This window comes from Pleuronectes platessa, chromosome 12 (genome assembly GCF_947347685.1).
Source record: "Pleuronectes platessa chromosome 12, fPlePla1.1, whole genome shotgun sequence".
Taxonomy (NCBI): Eukaryota; Metazoa; Chordata; class Actinopteri; order Pleuronectiformes; family Pleuronectidae; genus Pleuronectes; species Pleuronectes platessa.
Genome location: NC_070637.1, coordinates 18,140,177 through 18,159,472, shown reverse-complemented (window position 1 = coordinate 18,159,472; position 19,296 = coordinate 18,140,177). Strand labels below are relative to the sequence as shown.

General features: G+C 43.6%; 1 protein-coding gene across 1 annotated transcript in view; it reads left to right on the top strand.

The window, feature by feature from the left end:
• neurl1ab (neuralized E3 ubiquitin protein ligase 1Ab) overlaps positions 1–19,296 on the top strand; it is a 34,073-nt gene extending 14,777 nt beyond the window's left edge. The window contains exons 4-6 of the mRNA XM_053436868.1: positions 8,385–9,101; positions 14,243–14,410; positions 15,115–19,296. Coding sequence (XP_053292843.1) covers positions 8,385–9,101; positions 14,243–14,410; positions 15,115–15,359 — 1,130 coding nt within the window. The 3' untranslated portion in view covers positions 15,360–19,296. The remainder of the gene's footprint in view (positions 1–8,384; positions 9,102–14,242; positions 14,411–15,114) is intronic.

The window sequence follows — 19,296 nt, the reverse complement described above, 5'->3', positions numbered from 1 at the left end:
GGGTCTGATTACCCTGAAGTACTGCAAATGGATGTTGTACTGATATGTTAAACTGCTGGTCTTCTGCTTACAGCCAAATCTTCCAAAAACAATAAAGCATGGTAATAACAATATGGAAAGTCATCTGTCAAAAGTCAGTTTCCAGCCAAGAGCAGTGAGGGAGAATGGCAGAGAGAGATGCTGAACGTCTTCATATTGTAAACATTCTGCGATTTCTCTCAGAAGAATTAACTGAAAATCTTGAATTAAACTACAGCCTCAATCTCTTGCCTTCAACGTTCCCTCTCTGTGCTCTGGTCACAACAATAAATCAAATGAAAGGTTTTTCAAGAGGCTGGAGTTTAAAACCTGATTATAGTCACATTAAGACTAAGAAGAAACTACTGAGGTCTGAAGCAAATTGTCAGGTTATGAAGACCAGGGTGGAACTTGTTGATACCTTTTTTGGGTAAAAACCGTCCGGCCGTACATGACTGTGGCCTAAGGCTGTCATAACCTCGTCCACTTCCTCTGAGCTTCACGCTTGTGAGTCTTTTCAGGACAATGTTGGCTGCTGTAGCTGTAACTGTGCTCCTCAGTATTCAGCCAGTCACAGGTCCTCTGTTGACATGTTATTGCTGAACATTGTTGTGTCTATGTAGTAGTCACATTAATTTAGTAAAAAATGACACACTTAAGGAAACTTAAGGATCATTATGCATCATCAAACCTGATTTTTTTAGGCTGGCGTACACTTGAAAGCTGGAATCAAGTGAAAACCTCATCTTTTCAGAAAGTCCTAATGTTTCATTCCCTTTTCTCAAAGCTCTCTCCTCATTTGTTTTGTAGGAACTCGTATCGACCACAATAAGTTTCTTCTCCATTTCTGATTCTAAATCTCTATTTCTAAAGAACTTTAAGTGATTTATTCCGACCTGTAAGACATCTAAATTCCTCTCATACTGTCTCTAAACTCCACCCACAGATTCTGTCTCCCACATAAATATGTCAGATAACAGAAGCTAAAGTATTTTATTTTCTCTTTCACTTTGACGTTAAATCTGATATGACACGCTGTAAACACCAGGTCTGATATCAGCTCATCATTTAGCTCTGGTTTCGGTTTTATACCAACTCCTGACGGCCCTTCAGCTGCTGAATGCTCTGTTGTGTTCACAGGATTGAATAACTGGGTTTTCTCGGCTGTTTGCTGTCGAGCAAGTAGCTCATACTACGTCTTTGGAGCTTTTTCACTGTAAACAGCTGCCTGCTGCGGCTGCAAATGACGCTGATGAGAAGTGACTGAAAGCCATGAGTTAAAAGATGCTGTAAAGCTCTGTAAACTGAGGCAGAACTGCGGATGGGTGATAATTGTCTGTGGATTTGTCTCTACGGGCGACCAGTACACACATTCATTTGATCCATTGGTCATTTAAAAGAAAGATTGTTCTCGTTTTAAGCAGCGCACTCACTTTGTACAGAACACTTGGTTTGTCTGCCATAACTAAACCAAAAACTAACCAGAATCCTCGTCCATACTGCCAAAGCCAATTTGTCATGCGCTAATCTGGCCGTTAGAGGGTCTTGATTTTCCCTCGGATGCTAATTGTAAGTGAAGTTCGGTCATTCTGCCAGACAGTTGGTTACAATGAAATGAGAGGCCTGGTATAAACTCAATATTTTTTGGAGGACTGTCCTTTGACCCATCGTCTGCCAGCATGTCCACATCGGGATTTGGGTCTGTTATATTCACGAGAGCTCCGTTTCAAGTGATCTCAGTGCTTGGAATTTATGTGATTTGTTGAACCAAAATAAATGCCGCCGGGCCGACTGTAGTGCCTCAGCTGGGATTTAATCGGCCCAAATGGAATTGAACAGATTTGGGGAGAAATCAAAATAGAAGTCGTAATGGAGCCTGTCAGGCCCGGGCTGTACAGGGGGGAAGCCTTCAGAGAGGCTAATCACTCTCAGATGAGCGGAGGCTCTTCCCAGTGAGGACGTGACTGTGTACTCTCCGTCCATTGCATGTGTGTTAGTGTGTAGTTTACACAGAGCTTCTCTTTGACCAAAACAACGAGCTTAATCCATAATTGTTGAAACGTGTTTGAGATCAGTGTTACCGGCCAAACAGACGAGCAAGGCATTAAATCCCAAAGAACTAATTTCACAGTATAACGTCCGCTGTACGACTGCTAATATGACTTTATGGGAATGTTACTGATACCTTAATGTGTAAGTGGTATTGTAACATTTAATACAGTTACGTAGTGTGGCCGGTTTGTACAGTCAGGCCCCATCACAAGATAAATCTGAGGGGGTCATGAGATGATTAATGGCAGAAGCAAACAAAGGTCTGATACATGAATCTGTTTTTCAGTTTTTAGGCTTTTCTCACATATCTGCTGTTATTTGTGAAATTTACCTCTTCCACTTAATTAGATGAAACCAGCCATGCCGGCGAGTTCAGACAGACAGACCCTCTCTTCGGTGGAAGTGCGAACAGCTCAGTCGTCAGACGCTGTCTTGTGAGGCCTACGAGCTAAGAGCACTTGAAAGGCTTTTAATTTAACAGCACGATGTTTGTTTTTTTAATCAACTTATCTAATGTTTTGAGTACAAAAATTAAAAGTCAAGTGTAACTAAGAGTGTCATAACTGTCCAAACAGTCCAAGTGAATGAATAGACTGAAGCAAGAAACACTTATGTAAATGTACTCAGTTACTTCTCAACCCTTTCGTCTTACGTTCATATTTTATTTAACTGTTTCCCCAATTTCTTTTTTCCGGGAACATAATCACCTCCAGCTTTACGGCCTTTTTATTTCTAAATGAAAGAAGCTTTACATTTATTAACGGCGACTTAATCACCAGGAGGTGGTTGGCGTGGACTTTGTTTAACGTTTGGGATTGAATATTGTGGTTTTGGTTAAATGTAAACATATTTTGAGTTCCCATTTTCTGTAGTAAAGCAGACCACCATCATCCTATAAGTTTAACCAAGCCCTGCCAACATAACCACAGAGAAGTTTAATAAAGCTGCAGTCACTACAAATGGATTTTGGTACCATGAGGTTGGATATTTTTACTGGAATAAAATACGATGTTATTGAAGATTTTTCTGATGCGTTTAGTATCAACATATCTGCGACCTGCTGAATAAGTCATTTTCAAATTATATTAATAGAAAACATAGCCTGGCAGCAATTGCCTTTCTTTTAAAACATAATTGCTTTCCCTATTCCAACATGCACTCACACATACTTTTCTTTTACGGTTGATTTGTTTTGAATTTTTTAGTTTTATCGTTGTTATTGTTGGTGCTTTATTTTCCTAATTCAATGCTGTTATATCTCATTGTCATATCATTATAACCTGCCTTTCATTGGGACTTAGCACTTTACTGCAGGATCATCATTTATCTTTTGTTATTCCAGCTTTTTAACAAGAGTACTTTATGTGACAAACTTCCCTGTTTGTGCCAGTTATTTTTATTTTTGCTTTGTTTTATTTAGCTGTTGTGGTTGTTTTTCTTCTTTTTTTTAACCTCTGAACAGGAACAGGAAAGAGGAAGGGAAGATAGAAGTGGATGTTAACGCAAATGGGCTTTTTTGTTGTTTTTATTGTGTTAATAATAATTAATTGAACATAATTGCAGTTGTAAATAACCTGAATTCCTAGAAGACAGACTCACACCACTGCACTACGATCATTTTAGGGTTAGGGTTTATCTCTGGAGCGGGGCGTGTGAACGTGTGTGCTGTTTTAATAAAACAACTTTGAGGCTCAGAGGTTTTTTTAACTGCGGTCGTAGACACACTGTGTCCTTGCAGCATCCCTGGTGCCTGGCGTCATCTCCACTGCTGCCATTTGTCACCTCGGCGTGTCCCACTTTATTTCTTTCCACGATCACGGTCCAAAACTCGGAAACATCCGGCACCGAACCAGAGACTCAACTTGATCTTTCAAATACTCCACCTATGTGTCTCCTGTTGCACATGCCATCTCAGACACTCAGACTGTTTGAGCTTCTCCTGTGTAATGATATCACAGCACACTCTCACCTTTTGGCCCCGGCAGCTTCACACTCATATACTGGTGCCATTATCTTGACCGGGATACCACTCCTTAAAAGCTCATCAATGCAGATTTCCCCTGGAGCCTTTTTTCTTCCTATGATAAGTGAAGGCTTATCCTTCTCCTTTTTGGGACACACACACACACACACGCACACACACACACAAACACACACAAACACACACACACACACACGGCCTACTTTCTCATGACAGATGACTTCACTCATTCTCGACAGAGCCCAGGATAGGCCTCCTGTGCATATTGATGGCACATCCCCAAACACACACATACACAATTGGTGCAGCTGACCTTGTATAGAGGTTGTAGCCTCGGTAAACCCACAAAAGCTTCCTAATCCTGTTCCACTGGGCCCAGGGACAAACTGAACCCTCCCTGCCTATTCAGTACCGTTGTCTGAGTGAGAGGTGTTCAAGACTAAAAAAGGTATTGGAGTCACGACTCTGAATTAAATTGAACGGCTTGGATCAAAATCTTAGTACATGCCGTCCTCTCTAAAAATGCAAGTGAAGACGAGGTGGAGCCCGGCTCTTCTCTTTTTTTACATTGCTTTTTTACAAACGTCTTTTTAACAACAACACAACAGTTGTCAACATTAGTCCCTCTGGCATCTGTCCAAAGTGAAACAGGATGCCAGTTGTCAGTTGTATCCTGGACATCCTCCTGTGCTCATATCTGGAACTGGTTCTTCAGGGTTACGAGCAGAGTTTATCTCGGTTGCAACTTGTCTGAGAAGGTCAACCTCTCACAGCTCCACACGGATGTGTATGTTTTGGAAAGGGCGTGTTCATACTTCCGTGAAGCCAAGAAATTCCTCCCTAATGTTCAGCGAGCTTGATTTCAGATTGTATTTTTAATTTTTTTCATCCTCACAGCTACAGTGCTAACACTAACAAGCCAACGTGAAGCCCTAGGAGGTCAGCCACTGACCCCGCTAAACAGTGTCAGTCTGGTATGTGTTCCTCTATTTAAATGGAGCTTTTCCCTCGAGATTGAATAGCTGGAACTGTTCAAAGACCACTTAATTTTACTAGGGCAGTCTCAGCCATGCAGTTAATCACATCTGTATTGTTTACATGCCTGGGAAAAGGGATTCAGACTCTTTCCTTGGTATTTAAAAGCCTCAAGGACTTGAAGTTTGACATTTGGAAGGAGAACATAATCACTGCTATGTTCAGCGCTTGTGATTGAAAAACCACTGGAGCGCCGCCAAATGTTAAAACTATTAAAAAAATTCAATGGGTATTATACGTAATTGTCTGACATGATTTGGGACAAAAGACAAAGCTGCACATTGACATTGTCTCTGTGTGTGAGGGACATTTGAATGAGTGAAGAGTTACCAAGGTTTAGCTTCTAAACAAAGAGTGTTTACACCCCCGCTACAAAAAGAGATCAAGCTGATTATTATTCGCTGGTAAGTGTAAGATCGTGTAGCGTCAGGTCAGTGGTTTAAAACCTGCACAGTCACTTAGTTAAGTGGAAATGATTAAATTATTTACGATATTGAAGTGCATCTTACTGCGTTCTGTCACTGTTGGTTTAGGTTTGTATTCGTACAACTTAGAGTAACAGAAGTTAACCCCGTCAATTACTTTTAGCTACCTCAACCACAGATCCATCAAGTTTAAATACTGTTCAAACCAAAGACTGTTTAAAAAGATGGACGGAGCAACTCCACTTCCGCCCACCGTCCAGATATGAAGCCAAGATATCTTGGATACGAACAAGTCCAATCGGAGCCAGAGTCTGCCCTGTAGGAGTCAGGGAATGGAGCCGAGATATCGAGGTCCCACTGACAGACATGCTCGACCAACCATGAGTCAGTCTCAGCTGTCAATCAGATAGATAGAGAGATAGATAGATGGATACTTTATTAATCCCGTGGGAATTCACATGTCATTTAAGAAAATAACTAATTAAAACCAAACTTTGCAGGAAAATGAACATTTGAATAAACATCGGTTTGACTTCTTTATTGAGGATCTTTGAGAAAAACTTATTTGAAAAGTACTTTGACTGTTTCATTTGGCTCGTGTCCGATTTAGTTAACTCACATAGTGGGGACGGGGTTTACGACCTATAATGCAACCAGCCACCAGGGGGCGATTGAGATGCTTTGGCTTCACTTTTAGAGAGTTGTCTTGTCATCCATCTTTGGTTTAAACTTGAAATAGTTTTTAACATAGTCATAATTGTAACCTGTGGTGTTGTGTATTGGCAGGCTATATTTATTAATCAAACTGTAATTTCCTGTTTTTTAATTAGCAGAACTAACACAGAAACACAGAAGCACCTGTTGGTGCACCAGCCCCTTGTTTTCAATGATTTACAAACAGATTGAATGGAACATGTCTCTGCTACGTGTGTGTGTTTGTTGTGTGAACAGTTCTTTTACCCTTGTGCATGGAACAATGCCATGAATGCTGCAGACATGTCGTGAATGTTGGTGTGCTCACATAAACACATAGTGAATTGTGTATTTCAAGCTGTGTTATCTCGGTGACTTGATGCTTTTCATATTTGTCAGATGTTTTATGTGTGAAATTCTTTCCCAGACTCCTGCGAGACCAAACCAAGGAAGAGGTCATACATATTTATTCGGCTCCCTTCTTTGTCTTTCGTGGTTTTGTCTTCTTTTATTTCATTTTTTCCCCCCTTCACAATAAATAGAAATCTACTTGTAAAGTTGTGATTCTCCTCACAGCTTGTTTTGACTGCCGCGCCGCTCACAAAACAGAAACTGTGAACCGCAGGAAGACGTAATGGCAGCAAGGATAGAAATTATCTCCTGCATCCCAAAGTCGGCTAACTTTGCCTTGAAGATGATAAGGGTGCTAATAATAAGAGCCCTATACTCGGTTCTGAACACTCTTGACTGAGGAAGTAATTAAGTTCAAGCAGTTTATCAGCGGCTGGCCGGAGATGTGCTGTCTTTGTGTGATAAAAAGGAGCTTGTGAGGTATGCCCTTTCCCTCAAGTGTCCACCCCACCCTATTTTTCATCCTTCCCTCCTCTCTCACCCTCTCCAGCCACTTCCCATAGGGGAAGCCCAGAGCCCAGGGAGGCTGAGAGCCACACAGCTCAGCCATGGTGTCACTCATCCCTCGGCCTGTCTCTCCTCGCTCTCTTCAAATGTCCAATTAGGCTAATTTTAGCCCCGCGTTAGAGAGCTGTGTTAAATTTGGCCGTGTGTCCCTAAGCGTGCCGCGACGCAGATCCATCTGTACCGACCGGCTGCATGGACACACGCTCTCTTTCTGTTTTCCTTTTTTTTTGTAACGATGATGTTCAGCCATGTGCTTTCTATTTTACAGTGGGCCGAATTAGCCTATAGGAAGAGCTATTTTTGAGGAGTGTGGGGGGGGGGGGGGCGATCCAGCATGAGCCGACATTTGATCCACTTTTCAGAATGCCTCTCCTCTTCAACGATCGGAAAAAAAAGCTGCATTTAGCATCCAGACACGTAACTGAAAATGTTGACAGCGCACGGAGGTAGAATACACTACATGAAGTCACTGCTGCTGAGACACTGGGTTATGTAAACACCTAGGACTCATGGCGGCTCATTACGGCTCTTTGAAACCCCCCCCCTCCCCTCCCCGTACACGGCACAAACACTGCACGCTATGACTGGAGACTGGCTTCATGAAAGAGCCTCTTTATGGAAGCCAGTAGCCAGGATATGCCTCAATTTCCACACCTTATAGGTTCTTGATTTTAAAAGATATGAAAATGAGAAAAGAGAAAAACACAGAGCTGAGCTTGATCGTCTCACAGTGGCTTGGTATGCATCTCCTCCTTCCTCAGCGCTACACAAAGCTGTCACGTCCCTTTCACCGTGACGTAGCCTCTGGCCTGCAGCTACACTACAGCCCCCACTTAAAGTCCTGGTGTGTCTCTCAACATATAAACTCTGACGTATTTCTTCGTATTGTTCAACTGCAGCCCTGAAGGGAGAGAGAGGGAGATAGAGAGAGAGAGATAGAGAGAGCATGAGAATGAATATGTTATAAAACTGAGCCAGAGGCCTCCATTTGTTTACAGTGACAGGTATGATGAATGAACGGCGTTCAGGCAGGGAATATAAAACAAACCAGTGTTGTACATGGGAATACGCGGAATTATAAGTGGGTACATGGATAAAATTGGGTTCTTGGCCGTCTTCCATCTCAAGATATTTTATTCAGATAATAATCACAAGTGGACAATAAAAAAAGAGCTTGTTTGCTCATTCAGAGGGAGATATTTATGTTAGAAGACTACAAACAGGCGCTTACATAACGTTCCTGTGTTTATTTTTGCCCGCAGACAGTGAGATGGTCCCGGCGGACTTCCTGCGTCCTCGCTCTTTTGCAGCCACCCACCAGGCCTCGATTCAGCGAAGCGGCGGCGACCCTCACCTCTCCATCAGCCTGTGCGACCTGAGCCTGCAGCACCAGGAGATGCATCTGGAGGAAGATGATGAGGAAGATGACCGGCTGCAGCCCTTGAGCTCCGCCTCGTGCCACGTGCCCCAAAACTCTCAGAACTCGCAGCAGTGCTCGCTGCTGCCCGGCCATTTGGACACGGATCTGCACTTCCACTCGATGCACGGCGTCCATGCCACCATGCTGGATAAGCAAACTGTCGGGCGGTTGGATCACCGTGGGGATGAGAGGACCCTGGTGTTCACCAGCCGGCCGATGCGCTGCTCAGAGACTGTGTTCGTGAAGGTGAAGGCGGGCGCCATGCGGTCCGCTTCCCTGTCTTATGGTGTGACGTCCTGCGACCCGGCCGTCCTGAGGCCCAGCGACCTCCCATCAAACCCAGAATCCCTGGTGGACCGCAAGGAATTCTGGGCCGTGTGTCGGGTGGTGGTGCCGCTCCACAGTGGAGATATCCTGGGCTTTGTGGTGAACTCGGACGGGGAGGTCATGATGAGCCACAACGGCATCAACGCAGGGATGCAGTTGTGTGTAGACAACTCCAGGCCCCTCTGGATGTTCTACGGTTTGCACGGCACCGTTACACAACTCAGGATTTTAGGTACGTCCACATAATCTTTTTTTAAAACAGATGTTATGATGTCGTGTGTGAAACTAAAACCAGTTTTATAATCTCCAATAAAATTTGGAATGCAAAACAAAGTACAAAAGTTCTTAAAAGTCAAAATTCTTAAATAAGGAGTCTTTTCACAAAAAGGGGCTGTGATCCTTTTCCTGTTATCCCCTCGGGCCAAACATTATCCTCACAAACGAGGGCTAACTTTCATTCATGTCCGGCACCTTTTTATTCCACTTCAGATCAATGTGGGATCCTCCCCTTGTTCTTGGAAACAGGGACACAGAGTTGAAGGAAACCCTCAACCAAGCCCCAGAAAAATAAGTCTTTAATCTGAGATGTCCTTGTAGTCAGGTGACACTGAGTTGCAATCCTTTTTTCAAAAACACTCAATACACTCAATGCAAATTAGAAATTGAAGTTCTTTTATTAGATTTTCGATTTTATTAGGTTGTTAATAAAATGTACCAACACAAACCTATAGTTTCGGATAAGCATCAGTATTCAGTGACACTTTTAATAGTAAGTGAAACATGTTGCACGGATCTTTACAGGACGTCTTTGGTAACTTTCCCTCCAGAGGGTAATGCAGTCCCTTATCCTTGAACGACCTTTAGAGGATTAATTCCCACTCAGCCGAGTCTTGAATTTGCAGCCTGCGCCGCTCTCTGACTCTTTATCAACTCATATATCTCATTCTTCCCCCACAGTTTGCAAATGAATGTTAACTTTGTTGCCTCCGGTTGAGCGGAGTTTCTTGTCCGCGTGGTTTTTGATCCCAGCGGCTTTCCAACCCTAAAGCATTAACAGAAGGCACCCTGATGTTGGTCACGTGGGGGGGTGAGGGTTCTTGCTCCTGCACGCACAATCTATGTCTCAAAATTCAGCAAAAGAAAGAGGATGAGATGGCGAACAGGTTCTGGAGCTGCTGTAAATGACGGCTCAATGACGAGCAGTGGTTGTAGGCTGTTTATTGTGAAGGTGAAACTCAAAGCGTGTTGCGTAGTATGCAAATGCTGCGGTGATGATCACAGGCGGAAATACAAACATGCTGAAAGATTTGCCTTTTTGCGATGTGTAGAGAAAACATGGTTCTCTGGTTTGTCCCGCAGCAAAGATCCTCGGTTAATTTCATTGTTTAACTGTTGCGGACGTGTTATTTGTGCGTGCAGTAATTACAGTTTGGAGAATTTCAAAACACTCTGGAGTCTCTGATATCGCTCAGAGTCTTTAAACATTCGAGGTACATGTAGACATCTTTGGTGGAGAGGTGAATTAGCTCACCACATCACCGCGTTTGGAAGTTTTAAATATTTAGCGTAACTCGACGGGTCTTAAGAGTCCTGCACTTGAAGGCTTTTTTAAAATTCTCTATTTTTCATAAGACAGAGCTGAAGTTGTCACTCGACTGTGAGCAAGCAAACGCGAGTGTTTTGGATTTGTTTAACAGACACAGTTCATCCAAATGATGTGACATTCTCCGACTCTGGTTAATACCACAATGATCCTGTCAGAGCAGGTTGTGGTTATTTTTCTTATAAAATTCTTAACATGACATTTTCTGAGAAAGGCTCCACAGATGATAACAAATGTGTTAGTTTCCATTTTATTTGTCTCCTTGCAGTGCTGTCCTCCGATTCATTTGTCTTGATGGCGGCTGCTGCTCTCCTCTCTTTCATGTAGTCACTCAGGGCTGAGGAGGTTATTTCTGTCTTGCGTGGGCTCCCAGCAGCCAGCGTTATGTATCAGGAGGGGGCCCTGTGATTGCTCCTCATGATGCCCCTCCGTATGCATTATTAAAATGCGATTGCACAGAGGTTTGAGATGCCCAGTTTTTTTCCACCCACAGTCTGCTCCCCTTTACCCATGGTCCCCTCTCTTTCGCACATGCACCCCCCACCCCCCACCCACCCACACTTGATTCTTTGGGGTACGGCCGTTCTGTGAGTCATCACCCTCTCCAGCTGTGGGGAATGCGTTTGTGACGTCTCTGCTTCGCCCACTCGCTGCAGCCCCGTACACCAATGCGTTGCCATGGAAGCATTTAGCCACTGAGGCGGGTGACAGTCTGTCATGGGCGGGTGCCGTCGAGCCTGTGAAGTGGAGCAGATGGGAGTCTGCTTCTCTCACATGGTCATTCTGTCTCGTGTGATCTTAGAAAATCTGATTTTGTAATGACATCTATAAGAGACTGAGAATCAATACCGGCAGACAGGAAGTCACGGATGTCCACGTTTCATCTGGGTCTACAATTTCTTTATAGTGACAATTCATTGTATGAATATGAGACAGGGATCGATTTTTTTGTGATAAACCCTCAAATCTGCAGCTCCACGGCTCTATGGAGCGTTTGAGCATCTTTCAGCTCTTGTTTTATGGTCTGAATCTTATGGTTGATTCATCCTGAACCATCAAAAGTGAAAGGGACAACAATAGGATTAATTAAATCATACCCTTGAACCCTGCACCAATCAGTGTGACAAAGTTTGGGATTAGCTAACCAAGAGGATGGAGTGATTGCTGATTGCTGTAGAGCAGAGGCTTAAGCAGGACCCACATGGAGGCTGGAGGGTTTAACAGAAACGCTGCTCGTTCACTTTCGATGGAGTGGTGTCATGGTTCTGTTGCAGCGAAGGCAGCAGCCATGTGTAAACCAGACTGGAGATAAAGATGGACGACACGTCTCCACTTCTTCTCACCATCCAGAAGTAAAATTGCCAACCCCAGCAATAATGAGTCAGTATCAGCTGTCAATCAAAACCAGTTTTTTAAAGCATAAAATAACTACTTCAAACCCCAAATGCCAGAAATCAACGTTGAGAAAACCTTTTTTGGATGTACGGTGACTTTTTATTTTTACTCATGGCTCATCCACCAACATGGAGGAGGTAGGGTTTATGACCTTTACAGCAGCACCCCACCAGGGGGCAATCAAGACCCTGTGGCTTCACCTCTGGAGAGCACTCGAGTCGTCCATCTTCTATGATTGAAACAAAAAACAAATCTAATGGAGAGTTGCTATCAGCCTTATCTTCACTAAGAGGAGACAAACATGGATTCAAATAACTGCTAATGCTACTCAGCAACATGTGCTAATAAACAGTTGATAAGTTGTATCAAATTAGAAGGTTGATGGATGTTGTCATTGTCCAGTCGTGGATCAGCTGATGAAGGTTTTATGTGACACAACCTGAAAATAAATCCGATCCGATGGGCGGCTGAGCCGAATTCTCTAGATTCTCTTTGATAAGCAAGTGTTGAAAGCTCCCGCCCGACCACAAATAAGTCTCCTGTGCGGCTGCATAGCTGAAGACGTTCACATGCTCACTGCTGGCAGCACAGGCAGCGGCAAATTCATAATACATGGGAAGATGAGAGGTACCCTTAATGAAAGGGACACATGAATAGACATGAAGGTCATCCATTGTGCCTTATTAAAGGTGACCGAGACGTTTGCTAACAGCCGGTCTGCCACATAGGTCATGTTAAGTAGGTAAAGGAGGAATAAATGAATAGACGCCTCTGGAGGAGGTGGGGGGGGGGGGGGGGGGGGGGGGTCTCAGCAAAGTGGAAAAATAATTAATCCCAGTACTAAAATTACATGGGAACAAATAGTGGAAAGAATTTGATTCGGATGAGCAGACGTCTGTTGACTTCGTCTGTTGACGCGTCAAACTGACTGCGCGGATGAAACGCTTCTATAGTTTGTTTATGTTTCGCTGAAAGTGAGACCGCAGTGGTTGAGGTGGTCCAGAGAGAAGCCATCAGACTTTAGTGCAGTGGACATCTTTGTTCCAACAACAGACCACACAAACGTCCATGTCAGTATTTCATTTTCTCCACGCTCATCGCAGGGTATATTTGGATAAGTCAATTGCGGGATAGGACGTCAACTACCAATATAAGATAGTTTAACACATGGTGGTGTGTTGGTGCCAAGTACACGGACCAGCCCGACAGTGTGGAAGTATTTCTGTCATGGTCAGCTGAAGGACAATGTGTAAACAACAATGCGGTGGTGTGCCTGCCAGGCCGGGCTAGATCAGAATTTGTTTGTGGATCAGGGTCAGTATTCTCGTCTGTGAGGAGAGACGAGCTGCCAATATTAGATCTGATGCCAGAGCCCGGTGGTTATGGGGGCGCGGCTCGGCACGGATCAGACGGGACAGACGTCAGATTCATCCATAGAGGCGTGTTGTACCCTACCCACAGGGACCGTGGGCTTGTGAAGGAGAGAGGAGGCTGTTAGGTGTCCTTACGCCAACTCATAGGCTCGAAACACAACTATAAAATCAATAACATAACTGCAAAAGCAACAACACAACTGTAAAATTAACACAACTGCTAAATCATAACATTACTTCAAAATCAATAACATAACTGCAAAAGCCACAACACAACTGTAAAATCAATGACAGAACTGCAAAAGCAACAACACAACTGTAAAATTAACACAACTGCAAAATCAATGACATTACTGCAAAAGCCACTACACAACTGCAAAATCAATGACATTACTGCAAAAGCCACAACACAACTGTAAAATTAACACAACTGCAAAATCAATAACAATACTGCAAAAGCCACAACACAACTGTAAAATTAACACAACTGCAAAATCAATAATAGTACTGCAAAAGCCACAACACAACTGTAAAATTAACACAACTGCAAAATCAATGACATTACTGCAAAAGCCACTACACAACTGCAAAATCAATGACATTACTGCAAAAGCCACAACACAACTGTATAATTAACACAACTGCATCGTTTGATTGTCAACATCCGTTGTCCCTCACTTCAGTTGCGATTGTGTTTCCGTTGTGTGGCCTTAACAGTCGTGTTTTTGCGTTCATGTTTCTGTTAATGTGCTTGTGGGAGACGTCATGGCCGCCCTAGCCACACACCCACACCCACACATACACAGAGCTCTCACAGCATATGCTTGTTAATAGAGCAGATGTGTATGTCTGTGTGATAGAGAGAAACATGTGCAAGAACATCCACTCTCCTCCATCTTCTAATTTCTCGCTCTGACCGACCTCGCTGAATAATGGAAATGCTTTTCCTGAATGTTGATGAAACTTTGGTTTGAACCACACACTCTCTTTCTGCACCATCAGGCTCGTCTCTGCACCCGGACCTCCGAGGCCTGTCCGTTCCCAGCTCCCCCTCCTGCACACCCAACACCCCCACAATGCTTTGCGGCGGCAACTCGGAGCCCAACCTCGACACGCCCTTCAACAACAACCTCAACTCCAACTACCACGCACTCTTCTCTTCGTCCGCAGGTTTGTTTATGTGGTTGAATTTGTTCCTTCCTCTTTTCAGCCTCCAGCCGCGGGAGGATATCTACACCCCAGTGGTGGGAGATCCACCAAATATTAATTTGGAGAGGATCTGGATCTATAAAACCCATGTCACGCTCTGTGAAGTCAAGTATTTACATTTGCTCCGTCCCCGTCTGGATTTGTTTTGATTTTTTCCTTCTGTTTGCCAATTTTTTTGTTTATGAAATTGATGGAAATGCAGACATGCAGGGGAGCAATAAAACAGCCAGCGGCACACAAACACTGGCTAAACAGCACAGAGACATCGACTGTCAATATGCAAGTCAGCACACGGAGCAAATATTTACCTCGGTGATATGAAGCAGTGATCCCCGACATCGCTGCAGACAGTATGACAGAAAAAAACTCCTGGAAGACAATGGCGGCAGAGGGAGCGGGGATCACAGCAGAGACTCAATTATTCCCCTGTAAAGTTTCCCTGACACTTGATTAGCAGAGAATAACAGTTGCCAGCGATTTGACAGCCTGAATAAAAGGTGCGTTGACGCGTTGCCGTGATCACAGGGTGTCAGAGTGTGTTGTCTGCCTGAACTCCCTGGAAGCCTTCCTCCAATTTCTGTTTTGGCAGTTTTTTCATTTAGTTTTTTTCTCCCTCACACTCATTCACACCTCCCCTGATGACTTTCTCTCTCCCGTCACCTCAGGTACAAGCCCGAGCTCACCGTTCTCCAGCCACCCGGAGTCCCCGACCTTCCCGCCCTGCCCGGGCTCGTGGAGCGACGAGTGCACCATCTGCTACGAGAACGTGGTGGACACGGTGCTCTACGCCTGCGGACACATGTGTCTCTGCTACGCCTGCGGCCTCAAGCTCAAGAAGATGGCCAACGCGTGCTGCCCCATCTGCAGGAGGACGATCAAAGACATCATCAAGACCTACAGGAGCACGTAGGCCTGTGCGGGGGGGCGTCTCCAGGTCCAGCTCACAGAGATTGTTCAAAGCCATGTAAGACTTTGTAAAGACGGACACCGCACAAGTGAAAACCACGGTTATTTGTACGTGCAATCTGGCTCAGGTACTTTACAGCAGGACTTTAAACTCCATCATTTGGACTCTGTGTGTATGTTTTTGTGTAACGCACATCATCAGGAAGCTCAGAGCGGCGACTTCCTGTGAAGACACTCGCTCACGAGATTCCCCAGAAACCGACAAAAACTCACCAGATCGCACAACGACCCACTATTGTCCAGCGACTCTGTGATTTGTGCGTCTGTGGAGGGAGAAAGCTCAATCTGGAGAGGCATCTGTCCTACTGTCAGGCACGATAAACCCTTCATTCTCTTGGCTGCGGCGTCGCTCCACTGCCGGGCCGGTTTACGAAGAAATAAAATTGTCCAGAGCTGCGGAAGACAACGAGGAGAGCAGATGTGTGGTTCCTCCAGCTGCTGCCGCTCTGCCTGTCAGAGAGCATCGGGTCGCAAAGTGTTGCTTTACAGCGAGAAGTCAATTCTAAATGTGAGAGGAAATCAAGACAACGTTGTTTATCTGATTTCCAGAGCGATTCCAGATACCAGGGACGAAGGGGCAGAAAGAAACAGAGAGATTTTTGTTCGGTGGCAATTTTTTAATGAGTAGAAAAACGCGATAGAGTGGCTCAACCTAAAGGGTTCAGGAGTCCTTAACTCTGTAGTGTAATAAGTGTTTTTTTTACAAGCACCCTTGCTTCTGTGGACTTGAGGAAGGGGGCGATTGTGCGAAGGGTAAAAAAAAAAAAAAGGAAAAGTGTGAACGTTGTCGCCATAGAAGGTCACACTTGCGGTGAGATGAGGACGTAAATCAGCGGGGGAGCGAGGCGGGAGAGAGGAGGTTGTAAGTTTGGGAGGTGGACGGTGGAGGAAGAGGCACCTTCAGCTTCGTCTGCGTATCGTCTCGGGGGAAAGAGAGAAAGCTGCTCTCAGGCAAACCAGACGCATCCCGGGGTTTTGAATGAGGGCCTGTGAAAACGTGGGACTTCCACCGTCTCCGGCTGGATTCAAAAGATTCATTCATTATCACGAGAAAAGAAAAAAACACTCAGTTTGCCGAATGTCCTTTCCTTTCTCCGGGAGACGCTCTCCTCTTTCATTATGTACATTAGGGCGTGAATATTTGCTTTCTGATGATGTGTCTCGGCGGCGACGAGGATGTAGCTTGTTATTGTGAGGATGTCATTTGCATATCGGCTCCTGAGTGCTGCTCTCTCGCGACGAGGAAAAACAAAAACTCCAAGGACGTTTTCACTCGACTGATCTCGTGCTCGAAACCGTCGAGAAGCACGAGGCGTCTCCAGATGTTGCCCCCGGCCCTCGCTGAACCGTAACTCTGTCAAGTAGTGAGTGGTAATTGTTCTAGTGTTTTTTTTACTGACTTCAAGGGGTTTAAGCTTTTGTCAAACTCGCCTCTTTAGTGGTGTTGTGCTCGCGTTCGTGTCGCGTGACGCTTTCTCGTTGTGCCTTGATAGAGACGTGGGTCAGGAGGTTCCTCGTGGTCACCCGGCTCGCGGCCCGGCTCTGACGCTGACGTGGAACCACAGAACCAATCGATACAGAGCTGTCGTGTTTTGACGTTTAGGAAAAACATTTTCCGAGTGCGTAATATCAGCGTGTGGATTTTATCCGCCGCTAAAGATGAAATGCTTAATTACCGCCTCGTCCGTGATGTCACCACCGTTGCATAATACTGGAATTTTGTTGTGCTTTACAGACCCCCCCCCCCCCCCACCCCCGCCAACCCACAAGCTTTTACATTTGCACCTGTTTATGTTTTTTTCTTCTTTTCTGACCAAATATGACCTACCAGAAATACAATGTTGTGAAAGACTTTTGATAGACAAATGCTATTGATGAGTGTAATATTATAGCTGTACATTATGAGGTTTATTTATTTTGTCCATGCTACTATAAGGATCTGTCACTGTTTGTTTTATATGTATGGCTATAGTGTCCGGAAATGTATGAATATTACATTGTTTTGCATAGTCAAAGATTATAGAAAAACTTTATTCTCCTAAAAGACTCTGTGCTTGTGTCGGCTGATTTTCACTTGAAGGAAATGTTTTGACAATAATTTGGGAAATTTGCTCAGAGGGTTAAACGAGAAGATTAATACCAGTTACATACTTGAGTACTTTACTTTATACTTATACCTACTGGAACACATATACTTCTCTACATTTTAGCAGGAAACATGATTATTTTTTCTGCATTACAACTATCTGAGTTACTTTGAGTAAGATTTTACACACAAAATACAGCAAATGATTATTAATATTTATGATAATGATATTATATTAATAATAATAAAGTTTCCATTAAAAATGTGTTTATCTGTTTTACAGCACGGAAAATGCTGCTGACGCATAAATGCAGTAGTTATCAGAGTACATTCAGTTATGATACTTCAAGTAAAGTCATTTTATTGATTATACTTTTTACCTTATAGTAAATTGTTGGATGTAGAACTTTATCTTGTAATTGGGTATTTGGACATTGTGTGTAAGCTTTGACTTAAAGAAGCTGTTATAGCCTAGTTGTATTAATAGCATTATATGACAATTTGACATATGAAAGGTTATAGTACAACCTCATATATAATTTCCACAGAGATTTTCTAGCCCTCTGTGTTATTGTTTTGTTTCCTCTCACCGCTCTGGTGTTGTTTTCTGGAAAATATCCCTGAAAATCCCTGAATATTTTCCTCCAGCATCAAACAGAAGACAGACATGACAGGCTGGTACAGTGGAGCCTTCAGCAGCTAAACAGTATTGTATAAACCAGGTATTTCCCTCTGGGGTAAGTGGAGACCAAAGAAACCTTAAAGAAATGTTATATTGAGACTGGAGAGGTGATGACAAAACTCTGAATCAACGATAATGTTGCTCGTTTATCTAATCAGGTTAAAGGTGATGGTTTGTCAGAGTTGTGCTCACAAGCTTTGGCCCAAACCTCAGACCCCTTTTTCAAAGCAGCCATTTTGACTTGAGACAGTAGATAAACACGTTAATAAAGGTTCTGATCTATTCGGGTTCATCACATGCATGATTGGCTGAGAAGACGTCATATGAGAGAAGATGTACAAACACATTTTTCAATCCAGATTACGACTGATAACACTTAGTGTCACAAAATGATCAAATTATCGTACATCGTGTATTATTGATCGCACAGATGTTAAATTTATGGTTTAAATTGGATTATTATCGTACATCTAGCAACACTGAGGAGTTAACAACCTGAATGACTTTCCGACATAACGCAAGCCACCTACAAGAACCTCCAACTTGTACACTTTAACTGACGTGAACTTTAGTGAAGGTTAAAAACGAATGAGCTACTGCAATGTGTTTCCTGTGTGAATGCTACGCTGAGCTAGCCACCCGCTAGTTAAAGCCACTTAGCAGTTAGAACACGAGAGTGGTATTAATCCTCTAATCTAACTCTGCCAGGGAGAGAGTTGATTTCCCAAAGTGAATGACACATTTGAATGAATTCAATTCGCTGAAATATGGAACAGTAGGAAGGAGTAAACTTTTAAATTGACATTTCTATCAGTTGGTCCATCTTGAGTATATTAACTTTCTATCTTGACTCTGTGTTGTGGTAAAGAAGCGTGACTCGTTACCCTGTGGTTGTAATTTGTGTTTCAAATGTGACCAATTATTTACAATCTAAAGCAAACCCAAGCAGAAAGTGAGTGGTCGTGGGCATTGTGCACTTCGGCTAAGAGAATCAGCTCGGTACTTTTTGAAAACCTGGACATGGGACTTCTATACTATGTTGAAAAATCATTCTTAACGTTGTTTTTGAATGTATTAATTATGTTCAGTTTGGTAAATAAAGTTTAAGTCGGA